The 15,149-nt window shown below is 41.2% G+C and overlaps 1 protein-coding gene across 1 annotated transcript in view; it reads right to left on the bottom strand.

The window, feature by feature from the left end:
• The window catches only part of PIEZO2 (piezo type mechanosensitive ion channel component 2), a 556,315-nt gene that overhangs the window by 251,535 nt on the left and 289,631 nt on the right, over positions 1-15,149 (bottom strand). The window contains exon 17 of the mRNA XM_030186524.1: positions 9,588-9,781. Within this exon, the coding sequence (XP_030042384.1) occupies positions 9,588-9,781 (194 nt within the window). The remainder of the gene's footprint in view (positions 1-9,587; positions 9,782-15,149) is intronic.

Here is a 15,149-nt window from a genome sequence, read left to right on the forward strand (position 1 = left end):
TTTTACAAAGCCACACTAGTGATTCCTGCACAGCAAATAGGAGGAAACCCATAGGAATTGAATGGGCTTCCTATTTGCCATGCCACGAATCACTAGCGTAGTTTAATAAAAGAGGCCCTATATTTGAATTTTGGTATATTTAGAATGTCTGTTCTCCCTCTCTCTCTCTCTCTCTCTCATGACTGAAACTAAATCCATGCTATTCTTTATTCAAAGAGTTATTGCACATAAAAAAACATTCATCCATATGTCAGGGACTGATATTTTATGTTTTCTGTTTCTGGTTCATTGCCAACTTTGGGGCTCACTTTCTCTTGCATCTCAGACCCAGAGAAATGTTCATGTGAGTAATGCATCTTTGGATAAATTCTACTGCAGCTTTTACTTTTTCTTTGTAAACAGGGAATCTAAGTGGCCCTTTTACATATGCACACTAGAATTTTTAGCATGCCCTAAAAATAAGCTTGTGCTAATTGCTAGAGATGCCCATATATTCCTATTGGTTTCTCTAGCATTTAGCATGTACTAAAAACACTACTGCACCTTTGTAAAAGACCCCCTAAATTTAGTAAATGGCAAGTCCTTCTGTTAGGACTTTCTTCCAATGAAGTTCCTTCTGACTTTGAGCATGCAACTTCACCCTCTAAAGCCTAAGGTACCAATGTAGGGCCTAGAGGTGTAGCCAGACCTCGGTGGGAGAGGGGTCCAGAGCCCAAGGTGAGGGGGCACATTTTAGCCCGCCTCCCCCAGCCGCTGACCCCCTGCCACTGCTGACTCTCCCCTGCCACCACCACTGCCAGGTACCTTCTTCAGTGCCAGTCTCCGGTGCATTTGCTGATCTGTGCTGTGAGTCCTTATTGACATCTTGCATGCACGCAAAGGTACCTGGCAGTGGTGGGGGAGGGTTGGTGGCGGTGGGAGGGGGGGGGGGTCGAAGGCGGCGGGGGGAGGTCAAAAGCGGGGGAAGGTCAAATGTAGAGTGGGCCAGAGCTAAATCTGTGGGGGCCCATGCCCCCGTGGCCCCATGCCCCCATGGCCCCACCTAGCTACACCCCTGGCAGGGCCTCGTGCTAACTTGCACATGGGAAAGGCTATCATTTAGATTTAGTGGCTCATTCAAAAACGTTGGAGGACCTTGAAGTAACTGTACACAGAAAGTCAAATACGTTAGCGTTTAACTTTAAAAAAGGAGACTATGATAAAATGAGAAGAACGGTAAAAAAAAAACTTAGGGGGGCAACTGAGAGAGTAAAAACTGTACAACAGGCGTGGATGCTGTTCAAAAATACCATCCTGGAGGCCCAGGCCATACATATTCCGCAAATTAGAAAAGAAAGACGGAAGTCCAAAAGACACCCGGCCTGGTTGAAAAGTGAGGTGAAGGAAGCTATTAGGGCTAAAAGAAACGCCTTCAGAAAATGGAAGAAGGAACCGTCTGAAAATAACAAGAAACAGCATAAGGAGTGTCAAAGCAAATGCAAGGCGCAGATTAAGAAGGCCAAGAGGGAGTATGAAAAAAAGATAGCATTAGAGGCAAAAAAACATAGTAAAATTTTTTTTCGGTATATTAAAAGCAGGAAGCCGGCAAAAGAATCGGTTGGGCCGCTGGATGACCGAGGGGTAAAAGGGGCGATCAAGGAAGACAAAGACGTAGCGGAGAGACTGAATGAATTCTTTGCTTCAGTCTTCACCGAGGAAGATTTGGGTGGGATACCGGTGTCGGAAATGGTATTTCAAGCGGACGAGTCGGAGAAACTTACTGACTTCACGGTAAACCTGGAGGACGTAATGGGGCAGTTCGGCAAACTGAAGAGTAGCAAATCTCCTGGACCAGATGGTATTCATCCTAGAGTACTGATAGAACTGAAAAACGAGCTTGCGGAGCTACTGCTAGTGATATGCAACTTATCCTTAAAATCGAGCGTGGTACCGGAAGATTGGAGGGTGGCCAATGTAACGCCCATTTTTAAAAAAGGCTCCAGGGGAGATCCGGGAAATTATAGACCGGTGAGTCTGACGTCGGTGCCTGGGAAAATGGTAGAGGCTATTATTAAAAACAAAATTACAGAGCACATCCGAGGACATGGATTACTGAGACCAAGTCAGCATGGCTTTTGTGTGGGGAAATCTTGCCTGACCAATTTACTTCAATTCTTTGAGGGAGTGAACAAACATGTGGACAAAGGGGAGTCGGTTGATATTGTGTATCTGGATTTTCAAAAGGCGTTTGACAAGGTACCTCATGAAAGGCTACAGAGGAAATTGGAGGGTCATGGGATAGGAGGAAATGTCCTATTGTGGATTAAAAACTGGTTGAAGGATAGGAAACAGAGAGTGGGGTTAAATGGGCAGTATTCACAATGGAGAAGGGTAGTTAGTGGGGTTCCTCAGGGGTCTGTGCTAGGACCGCTGCTTTTTAATATATTTATAAATGATTTAGAGATGGGAGTAACTAGCGAGGTAATTAAATTTGCTGATGACACAAAGTTATTCAAAGTCGTTAAATCGCGACAGGATTGTGAAAAATTACAAGAGGACCTTACGAGACTGGGAGACTGGGCGGCTAAATGGCAGATGACGTTTAATGTGAGCAAGTGCAAGGTGATGCATGTGGGAAAAAAGAACCCGAATTATAGCTACGTCATGCAAGGTTCCACGTTAGGAGTTACGGACCAAGAAAGGGATCTGGGTGTCGTCGTCGATAACACACTGAAACCTTCTGCTCAGTGTGCTGCTGCGGCTAAGAAAGCAAATAGAATGTTGGGTATTATTAGGAAAGGTATGGAAAACAGGTGTGAGGATGTTATAATGCCGTTGTATTGCTCCATGGTGAGACCGCACCTTGAGTATTGTGTTCAATTCTGGTCGCCGCATCTCAAGAAAGATATAGTAGAATTGGAAAAGGTGCAGCGAAGGGCGACTAAAATGATAGCGGGGATGGGACGACTTCCCTATGAAGAAAGACTAAGGAGGCTAGGGCTATACAGCTTGGAGAAGAGACGGCTGAGGGGAGACATGATAGAGGTATATAAAATAATGTGTGGAGTGGAACAGGTGGATATGAAGAGTCTGTTCACGCTTTCCAAAAATACTAGGACTAGGGGGCATGCGATGAAACTACAGTGTAGTAAATTTAAAACAAATCGGAGAAAATTTTTCTTCACCCAACGTGTAATTAAACTCTGGAATTCGTTGCCGGAGAAAGTGGTGAAGGCGGTTAGCTTAGCAGAGTTTAAAAAGGGGTTGGATGGTTTCCTAAAGGACAAGTCCATAAACCGCTACTAAACGGACTGGGAAAAATCCAAAATTCCAGGAATAACATGTATAGAATGTTTGTACGTTTGGGAAGCTTGCCAGGTGCCCTTGGCCTGGATTGGCCGCTGTCGTGGACAGGATGCTGGGCTCGATGGACCCTTGGTCTTTTCCCAGTATGGCATTACTTATGTACTTAACATTGTAATTAGAGACCTTGAATGGTCACCATTTAGTCAGATCATTATACTTTGATTTTTGTAGTTCAATGGAAACAAAATGCTCTTAGGCCAAAGGCAGCCCAAACTACTTATGTTACAAGAGGTAGAATATCAAAGTCAACATTCTGGAACAAAACTGAATTTAATATGCCTAATGATGATCCAATAAGGTTGATAGAAAATTGGAGTGGTATTAGTACTATGGTGGTGGATGAAATTGTTCCTAAAAAGATATGCACCAAAAATAGGAAAAGATCAAACATTTGGTATGATGAAGAACTTTTACAGCTAAAGCAAAAGTACCCAAATAGAAAGGTTATGGAAAAAAGGGGGTTAGAATGTGGTAAGGTGAATTGGACATCTGCTATACATCAATATAAATTTTTAAGAAAAATAGCTAAAAAAAAGTATTATTCCAAAAAGATAAATGATGCTACAAACACCTCTAAAGAATCTTCAAGATAGTTAATTCTGTTCTGGATACTACAGAAATTTCACAGCCGACAGAAACTGCTATGCCAACTGCAGAAGCATTAACAAAGTTTCTTCAAGATAAGGTTTTCAAAATTTGGCAGAATTTATTGCAAAAATCTTCAAACATATTGGCCATTAGCCTGTCCTATAAAGATCAGTTGCTTCCAGCAGACAGACTATGGACAGATTTTAATCTATAGTCACAAGAATCAATAAAAAGATTTTTTAAAGGAAATATAATAGTAAATATTTCTTGTTACATTCTTGCCCACCACAACTTAAAGCTTCAGCTCCAGCATTATTTTTAGATGCCTTATGCAAATGGTTAAATCATCTATCGTCAAAAGGGGAATTTCCATCACATTTAGGCCATGTTATCCTAACACCAATACAAAAATTTTTTAAAGAGAATTTATCAGAGACATAACATTATTGGCCAGCGACCTCAATACCACTTTTTGCAAAAATACTGGAGGGAATAGTCACAGAACAGTTGCAGAAATATCTGGAGGATTATAATCTATTGCATGAGGCACAATCTGGGTTTAGACAGCTACATTGTACAGAAACAGTTTTAAGTATTACATAGGGTAGATCATTGATTAGTAAAGGACATAGGGCAGTCCTGCTGCAGTTTTGACTTATCCTGTGCATTTGACTGGTAGATTATAAACAAATGTTGTTGATCCTGGATGAATTAGGAATTTCAGGTTATGTATTGGAATGGTTTAAAGGATGTATGACTTATCGCTCACACAGTGTGAAAATGCAGGGTTCTGATTCTGATCATTGGTGCCCCTGTTGCCTTTGTTGTTTAAAGTGTTTTGTAGTTCTTTGGGTACTGTTATGAGCCAGGCAGGGTTCAATACATATATATATATATATATATATATATGCAAATAATATTAAAGTACTCATTCCCATTAACTCACAAAATATTGACATCTCAAATAAAATTGCTGACTGTGTTCATTTACTAGCAGCATGGATTTCTTCACATCTACTAAAGCTGAACAAAGACAAAACTAAGTTTTCTGAGTTGTGGAATGGTAATATTCTGAAACTAGCTAACCCTTTGAGTCCAGTCTAAACATCTTGGGTGTAATCTTAATTTATATGCTGAGTCCTGATTTACAGGTTCCGGCTCTTGTTAGAAAATCTTTTTATATGATTAAAACATTGAGAAGAATCAGGAATTATTCTGATCAAAGAGTTTTTTAATTAGTTGCACAGAGTTTTATATTGGGTCAACTAGACTATTGCAACAGTATCTATTTGGGATATTCTAAGTCCTTATTGAGGAAAATGCAAACAATGTAAAACATAGCTATTCTTATCTATTCAGTTCATGGGTTTGAAAACATTTCTCCTTTGTTGTTCAGGTTACATTGGTTGCCAGTGGAGACTCGATTGCATTTCAAATTATGTATTTTCATGTTTAAAATCCTGTATGGAGATGCTCCTCTGTATACGAAAGACTCGGTAAGATTGCTGCCTAGATCTAAAAACATTTCTTCAAGAAACCTGTTGCTTCTACAGTTTACGAATCTGCAAGGTACTTGTTCTATATTGATTTTTTTTCAGCTACTTTTCAGTATTTGGCAGCCCAAGGGGCTCATTTTCAAAGCAATTAGACTTATCTGGAATTTTATCCTAGCTAGGAATAGAGTTATCTCAGAATATATGACTTTTAGGAAACAGTTGAAATGTTCTTCAAGAAACATTTTTACTGATTTTGTATACTATTCTATTCTATTGGTTCTTATATACCAACCATTATTCCAAAATTGGATTCACAGGAGAGTGCGCATAAGAAGGAAGAGTTACAGAGAGTTTAAAGTCTCAAGGTGGGTGCAAAGTTAGCCATCATATAGGTGAGTCTTGAGCAGTTTCCAAAGAACGTATATGAAGGTTGAGTTTTCAGAAGTAGAGGAAGTGCTTTCCATTGATGTACCTCCTGAAAGGGGAAGGATATATTTTAGTCTAAAGTTTTTTTGTGGAAGGACAGTTCAATGTTAGGGTTTGGAGGTAACAGAGGTTTTTTGTTGAGTGTGGGAATACCAGCAGGTCTACCAGAAACAGTTTTGTGAATCATATACATGAGTTTGAATGTGATGCACTATGGGATTGGTAGTCAATGTAGCTCTTTCATGATGGGGGAGACACCGTCGAATTGGCCCAAGCCAGAGATTAATCTGGCCGCTGTGGTTTGGAGCAGTTATAGTCAGGCTTTCAGCTTGCAGTTGATCTCAGAGTATAAGGAGTTGCAGTAGTCTAGTTGGGGGAGTAGTGTAGCCTGTGCCAGAGTTCTAACGTCTTCTTTTCATAGAGAAGATCTTATTGCATGTAGCTGCCTGATCCTTTAAAAAAATCTCTTGCTCAGAGCTGTGACTTGTTTTTCAAAAGTGAGGTTGGTATCCAGTATTACTTCCAGTACTCATGAAGAGTAAATAAAAGCAAGAGAAAAAGGAAACCAATATGGTTCTCCAAGCAAGTGGTTGAGAAGATAAAGGCTAAAGAGTTGGCGTTCCAGAAATACAGAAAAACTCAAGAAAAGGAACATGGGGAGGAATACTGGATGAAACTGAAAGAAGCCAAGAGAGAGATACATCTGGCAAAAGCGCAAGCAGAAGAACAAATGGATAGAAATGTAAGAAGGGGTGACAAAAATTTCTTCAGGTATATTAGTGAAAAGAGAATGACTAAAAAGGGAATTGTGAGACTAAAAGATACTGCGAACCGCTATGTGGATAATGATGAAGAAAAAGCAAATTTGCTAAATAGATACTTTTGTTCTGTTTTCACAGAAGAAAATCCTGGAGAAGGACCGCGATGAACTGAAAAAAGTACAAACAAGAATGAAGTGGACAGAGCACCGTTCACGGAAGAGAGTGTGTATAAACAACTTGAAAAGCTAAAGGTGGACAAAGCCATGGGACTGGACGGGATCCACCCCAGGATATTGAGGGAGCTCAGAGAGGTTTTGGCGGGTCCTCTTAAAGATTTGTTTAATATATCCTTGCAGACGGGAGAGGTTCCGAGGGATTGGAGAACGGCGGAGGTGGTCCCTCTTCACAAAAGTGGTGATAGGGAAGAAGCTGGAAACTACAGGCCGGTAAGCCTCACTTCAGTTATTGGAAAAGTAATGGAAGCGATGCTGAAGGAAAGGATAGTAAATTTCCTGGAAGCCAATAAGTTGCAAGATCCGAGACAACATGGTTTTACCAAAGGGAAATCGTGCCAAATGAATCTCATTGAGTTCTTTGATTGGGTGACCGGAGAATTGAATCAGGGACGAGCTATAGACGTAATCTACTTAGATTTCAGCAAAGCTTTTGACACAGTTCCCCACAGGAGGCTCTTAAATAAACTGGATGGGCTGAAGATAGGACCCGAAGTGGTGAACTGGATTAGGAACTGGTTGACGGACAGACGCCAGAGGGTGGTAGTGAATGGAATTCGCTCGGAGGAGGGAAAGGTGAATAGTGGAGTGCCTCAGGGATCGGTGCTGGGGCTGATTCTGTTCAATATATTTGTGAGTGACATTGCTGAAGAGTTAGAAGGTAAAGTTTGCCTATTTGCGGATGATACTAAGATCTGAAACAGAGTGGACACCCGGGAGGGAGTGGAAAACATGAAAAAGGATCTGCGGAAGCTAGAAGAATGGTCTAAGGTTTGGCAATTAAAATTCAATGCGAAGAAATGCAAAGTGATGCACTTAGGGAATAGAAATCCACGTGAGTCGTATGTGTTAGGCGGCGAGAGTCTGATAGGTACGGACGGAGAGAGGGATCTTGGGGTGATAGTATCTGAGGATTTGAAGGCGACGAAACAGTGTGACAAGGCGGTGGCCGTAGCTAGAAGGTTGTTAGGCTGTATAGAGAGAGGTGTGACCAGCAGAAGAAAGGGGGTGTTGATGCCCCTGTATAAGTCATTGGTGAGGCCCCACCTGGAGTATTGTGTTCAGTTTTGGAGGCCGTATCTTGTTAAGGATGTAAAAAGAATTAAAGCGGTGCAAAGAAAGGCTACGAGAATGGTATGGGATTTGCGTTACAAAATGTATGAGGAGAGACTTTCTGAACTAAACATGTATACTCTGGAGGAAAGGAGAAGCAGGGGTGATATGATACAGACGTTCAAATATTTGAAAGGTATTAATCCGCAAACGAACCTTTTCCGGAGATGGGAAGGTGGTAGAACGAGAGGACATGAAATGAGATTGAAGGGGGGCAGACTCAAGAAAAATGTTAGGAAGTATTTTTTCACGGATAGAGTAGTGGATGCTTGGAATGCTCTCCCGCGGGAGGTGGTGGAAATGAAAACGGTAAAGGAATTCAAACATGCGTAGGATAAGCATAAATGAATCCTGTGCAGAAGGAATGGATCCTCAGGAGCTTAGTCAAGATCGGGAGGTGGGGCTGGTGGTTGGGAGGCGGGGATAGTGCTGGGCAGACTTATACGGTCTGTGCCAGAGCCGGTGGTGGGAAGCGGGACTGGTGGTTGGGAGGCAGGGATAGTGGTGGGCAGACTTATATGGTCTGTGCCAGAGCTGGTGGTGGGAGGCGGGGCTGGTGGTTGGGAGGCGGGGATAGTGCTGGGCAGACTTATATGGTCTGTGCCAGAGCCGGTGGTTGGGAGGCGGGGCTGGTGGTTGGGAGGCGGGGATAGTGCTGGGCAGACTTATACGGTCTGTGCCCTGAAGAACACAGGTACAAATCAAAGTAGGGTATACACAAAATTAGCACATATGAGTTATCTTGTTGGGCAGACTGGATGGACCGTGCAGGTCTTTTTCTGCCATCATCTACTATGTTACAGTAATACCCATGTTAATCATTCAAATGTTGTTTCATAAACGAGGGCCTAGGTGCAGAAATCGCATCAACATGCACTGATATGTTAAACCAGGTTAATATATGAGGCCTATAGATTGTAAGCCCTGTGGATCTTGGAAATAACTAGTGAAGTTGAGTTTGGTTATGGAAAGTTAAGTAATTCAGGAGGACAGCTACTAATGTGCATTAGCAGGGCCATTCTTTAACCCAGGACTTCACAATTATGAATGTGTTACATGTATAAATGCTCCATCTAGTGGAAAAAAGCACAAAGGGCCTCCAACAACAGGTTAGCGTCGAAATGTGGCTTTATTAAAAGACTCAACACTATCCATGTTTCGGCAGCCTGCCTGCGTCAGAGGTCTTAATACTTTCTTATGTGGGTCCTGGCAGAATATCAGAAGGAACCAGCATAAACTCCGGAGGTCACTGTTCCATGATTATCCCTAGATCCTGTACATGGCCTGGCACTGAATATCCAGGGCTAATTTAGTCAGTGGTGGACAGGATTAAAAAAAAATCACTAACAGCTGCTGACTGAATATCGCCTGGACTGTTCTTTTGAATTTCTTCAGATAAGTTTGATATACTTGTTTCAAATATATTCACTCAAATTGAATGTGAAGCTTAAATTGAATGTATTGTATACCCATTTGAAGTTCTGTCAGAATTATACTGTCCCTGTGTAGTATTCATTTTGCTGTTAACTAGACACTAAAATAAAAATCAGTCTGCAGGCAGGGTTATAGCAGGCTTTACTACATTAGCTTATCAACTCTTTCGTGTGCTACTGGATATGCTTTACCTGAGGTTGATTCTTCTTCCGATTCATACTCCTCTTCCTCCTCTTCTCTGCTTTTGTCATCCTCTCCTTCGCTTCCATCCTTTTCCTCTTTATCCTTTACACCTGTTTTTTCTTCGTATTCTTTTTCCTTTTCGTTGCTTTCAGTTAAGCTCATCATAGTTATGTCTGGCAGGCTTCCATCTTGGTGCACTAGTCTGTTGGTAGAGCATACGTCTTTCAGCAAACTGAGCAGACAGGACAGGGGCACTAATAATTTTCATTAGGCACATATATATATATATATATATATATATATATATATATATATATATATATATATATATATATATATATATATATATATATATATGCCTTGGTATTGTTATTGATTTTAGTATGTTGCATAAACACTAAAAACATGTAGCTAACTTGTACTAATAATAACTTGTCACTCAAAATGCAAGTGGTTAGATTCAGTATCAGTGGTATTAACACTTAAACTTGACATTTTCCCCAAAGGAGAAGATGGTCAAAGTTTAAGATGTAGAAGCATGAAATGTGATCATGTTAGAGAGCAAGCATTTCATGACTTCATGGGACTTACTCATTCTGGTGATTTGGGATTTGTTTCTTGATGCTGCTCAAAATAATTGAAACAGAAAGAAAAAGGAAACATGAGAAAAGAAATGTCGCAGAGGAAAGTTAGATAACAGAGTAAGTCATGCTGTATAGCAGTTGTTAAAAAATGTCTTTAGGGTTTCTGCTGTAAGCCCAGGCTGTCTTCTGCAGCTTAGCGCATGCCAGTGTGACATCATCAATGCACTTTCATGAAGAACAGCACATATGCCAAATCCGAGATGTAAAGTGCACAATGGAACTAGAAAACTACTACTACTATTTAACATTTCTAGAGCCTACCATATCTGGTATAAGAATTTACTATCATGCATTTAGTAACAGAAAGCAATTACAGATGAAATAACATCACAAATTTGAACAGTATAGAAATACACTATCACTCCAATTCTGTAAACAGCGCTGTAAATGATGCCCAATTAGCACGCACAATTTAACTGAATAAAGAGCTAATTATCACCAATAAATTGGGCCAAATCAATTATTGGTGCTAATTGGCATCAATTTATATTTTCCACATGCATATTAACACGCGGCTCCAAAAGGGGCCACAGCCATGGGAGGGTCAGGGGTTGATCAGGGGCATTCCCGCAATTTATGCAAAATGTTATAGAATAAGGGGAATCCATGCCTAATTTAGGCACTAGGATTGACACCAGGGTTCATTTGGTGAAAATGCTCACACGTATAGGTAGTCACAGATCCCGGCTTTAAGCTCTATTCTATAACTTTGAGCGCCATTTATACAATAGCACTAAGAGCTAGAGCTAATTCTTGGGCACAGAACTTTCGGCACCATTTGTAGAATTTATTCCTATATCTAACATTTAGGGGTTCTTTTACAACGGCGCACTGAAAAATGGCCTGCGGTAGTGTAGGCATGGGTTTTGGGCGCATGCAGAATCATTTTTCAGCGCACCTGTAAAAAAGGCCTTTTTTTGCCAAAGATGGGCATGCGGCAAAATCAAAATTGCCGTGCGTCCATTTTGGGTCTGAGACCTTATTGCCAGCCATAGACCTATCGGTAAAGAATTTGGGCGGTAATGACCTATGCGTGTCAGATGCCACTTGGCATGCGTCCGCAATGCGCACCAGAAAGTAAAAAATATTTTGTGGATGCATGCCAAAATTGAAATTACCGGACGATAACTCCAATTTGGCGCATGTTCGGCACACATAGGTACCTACGCGGCTTAGTAAAAGGGGCCCTTATAGTTTATATATATATTTATAAATGTTTATGTTGCTTAGTCTTGTATTTCCTGTTGCTCATCTTGCTTATACTAATATACATGTGAGATAATGGGGTATTTTTTAAAGTAGAACATCTAATTGGAAAGTTCTTAATAGGTTATGGTTTTTAAATTTAGGGGGGAAAGTTATGAACGTAGGCCACTGCTAATGTGTTATTTTAGCACAAGTCGGATTATTTTAGCACAGGTTCTTATTGGGTAATAAAATAACCTAACTTAATGGCCCACATTGATAATGTCCCCCTTAACTCTGTATCTTGTAAGTTTTGCATCAGATAGGATGAAAAGTTCTGTAATAGAGATTTATAATGAAGGCCCGTGGCAGATTATACAGAAAATATTTTATCAATAGAGAGGGGAAATTTCTAAGGCATTTACCCAGGCTTTACCTGGATATAATGACTTAACTGAAAACTGTTGTCCTCAAACATGGCTAAAAGCAGTGGAGTTTTGGGAGAAAGCACAAACACAGCCCAAAATGTTGCTCATGGTACACTAGCATTAGGCCTGTTTACTATGCTCAAGAACAAAGTGTAAGAAAAATGTAATTTGAAGAGAAATAAATTATAGATGGAAGCAAAGGAGATCATTTTAGGAGGCCTGCGTTGCTTCTACACTTTGAAATATCATTGCTTACACATATAAATGGCAAAGGCATGTAAACATCTACTGCAGTTTCAGAAAGCTACTTATGTAGATCCCCAGCCCCCCCCCCCCCCCCACCCTGAGGGCCAGAAAAGTGGATGTATTTCCAGTTTAGCATTTTCAAGACATTTATCTTTACAGTATCGTTGTGCCATTTGCAAAATGTACAACCAGTCGGTACAGTGTCAACCTGCCCAGAAAGGAAAGAGGCAAGTTAGCCTAATTCTGCAATGATCGCTTAGTAAGATCAATTAAAGGTTGTATATTAAAATGGAAGAACTGAGTTAGGTTCTGTGGAAATTGAATCTCTATTCCAGATAATTTCTTGGTAACAAATAAGCTGTCTTTAAAGATTTAACAGACTTCTAAGATTTTGGGTTTTATTTCAGATACTAATGCCTGAGTGCGTCTAGACAGATAGTATTCCCAAGCCACTAGAAACTTACAAACATAGCTCACTGTATAGCAACCCAAAACAAAGCCTACCTGATTATCATTGATAAGTTTGGGTAAAATATTACCCAAATGGAGGGCCAACACCTTTGCAAAGATTTTTACATCTACATTACGTAAGGAGATCTGATGATAAGAGGGCACCGTCTTATAGTTTTTGCCCAGTTTGGGTAAAACAAAAAACAAACACAAGAAAAACTACACATCACTATTTACAACTGGTCTGAGGCACACCAGCTACCTGCTCATTTGTATTTGGTGTTTGCATCTGTGATTGAGGGGCAATTGTGCTTAATTCTCCAGTGTTGAAACCCACCTCAAAAATTCCCCCTAAAGCAATTTTCCACTTCTTTCTCTGCTTTTGACGCAATGTCTTGTTTTTGTGGATGGACTTTGATTAATTAAAACAGAATATGAAATCTGAATTTTGAGAACTGTTCGAATGATGAAAATAAATGAAGGGCAATTCTATAAAGGATGCCTAAACTTAGGTGCCAATTTCATGCACCGATTTAATGAATAGGTATATTACGCGCATGAATGACATTACAACTTGGCATATATGCTTTTATGTTTGATTTCTTCTTACTATATACCACCTTGAGTGAATTCTTTCAAAAAGGCGGTAAATAAATCCTAATAAATAAATGAAATAAAATATATGTGTGCATGTGTTTTGTGCTATTCTATAAAACTGGTGCACTAGTTGCATGGGGGCAGATTCAGTAAATGGTGCCCAAAGTGAGATGTATAAACAACCTACTCTGTGGGATACCAAACTATAATAATAGCTAATACCAAATCAAAATTAGTTTGGCAATTAATAAAGTTGTACCTTGTTCACTCTTTCTGTACAGAAGAAATTTTGCAAAAGGCACAGTAGTCTCTACGCACATGTAGCACGTGCCAAAATGAGACTACTGCCAGGCTAGCGTGCCCCCCAGCAGTAATTTCGGATTGGCATGTGCCCATACCACTGTGATAAATTATTTTTTTTATTTCCTACCATGTGTGGCATTTCTGGAGTTAATCAGCAGTTGGCACGTGCCGACAGGTCACTGCGTAAGCCCCAGGGGCGTATCTGCTATGGGGCCACGAGGGCCAGGGCCCCCGTAGATTTGGCACTGGACCCCCCTACTGATGACCCTCGCAACCCCCCCTCCCGCCACCAACCTGCCATCAACATCCTTTGCTGGCGGGGGACCCCAACCCCCACCAGCCAAAGACGTCTTCCTTCATTCGTTTGGGTTTCTTCTTCTCAAGGCTTCGTTCTGTTTCTGTGAGTCTGATGTCCTGCACGTTGTGTACGTGTAGGATGTCAGAGTCAGACTCAGAAAGAAGAAACCCAAACAAACGAAGGAAGATGACTTCGACTGGCGGGGGTTGGGGTCCCCCACCAGCAAAGGTAGGTGACAGCGGGCGGGGAGTCGAAAGGGTCATTGGCAGTCGAGAGGGTCGTCGGGCAGGCGGGCCACAGTTGTTGGAGGTTGTTCTGGCGGCGCCGGGGGGGTCGCTGGGGGGGGGCTAAAATGTGCCCCCTCACCTCGGCTCTGGACCCCCCTACCAGTGAAGTCTAGATACGCCCCTGGTAAGCCCTTACTGCTAGATCAATAGATGGTGTTAAGGGCTCAGGCCGTAAATAGGCATGCACTGTTTTCAATTTTACTGCAGACCCTTTTCCCAGCCTATTGAGAAAAAGCCCTTTTTCCCAGACGTGGTAAAAAGTGGCCAGGAGTGTGCCAAAAACATGCACCCACACTACCACACGCCACTTTTGGGCTTAGTAAAAGGACCCCTGTATAACTGGAACCTCAAATCACCCAGTAGGAGAAATGACAGCAATTTTACCACCCACTACCATTCACAGGGAGTCCGTCCACATAATTGACTCCTTCAATGGAAAGAAAGAACCAGTGCAAAAAACTCCTATCTAGTGGAGAAAAACAACTGATTGAAAAAAAAACCCTACTATATAAACCAGAGAAGAGTGAAAAGGTACAGTTTATATGTTACATCAGGGGTTTTACTGGAACTGATAGTGGACAGATTGCAGCGGGATAACTGAGAGCAGCGTCAGCGTCTTTAAGATAAGTGCTGATTTAAGCGCTTTTGATAGATTCTGTTTTTTGGCAAGTGATATTCTCTCTAGTATGCAGGCTAGCCTATTGGCTTATTAAAACGCAATTACTGGTGCTAATTGGATTTAATTAAAAATTATGTTCATAAATGTAGGTATGAAGGGAAAGGGAAGGGGAAATGGGACTTGATATACTGCCTTTCTGAGGTTTTTGCAACTACATTCAAAGCAGTTTTACATATATTCAGGTACTTATTTTGTACCAGGGGCAATGGAGGGTTAAGTGACTTGCCCAGAGTCACAAGGAGCTGCTGTGGGAATTGAACCCAGTTCCCCAGGATCAAAGTCCACTGCACTAACTACTAGGCTACTCCTCCACTCTAAAAGGGAGGGTTATGGGAAGATTAGGAGTGTTCCCACAATTTATGCATGTTGTTATAGAATAATGGTGATCTATGCCTACTTTAGGCATGGGGATTTACACCAAGGTTTTGTTGGTGTAAATGATTGTGCCTAAAT

This window comes from Microcaecilia unicolor, chromosome 1 (assembly GCF_901765095.1).
Source record: "Microcaecilia unicolor chromosome 1, aMicUni1.1, whole genome shotgun sequence".
Lineage (NCBI taxonomy): Eukaryota > Metazoa > Chordata > Amphibia > Gymnophiona > Siphonopidae > Microcaecilia > Microcaecilia unicolor.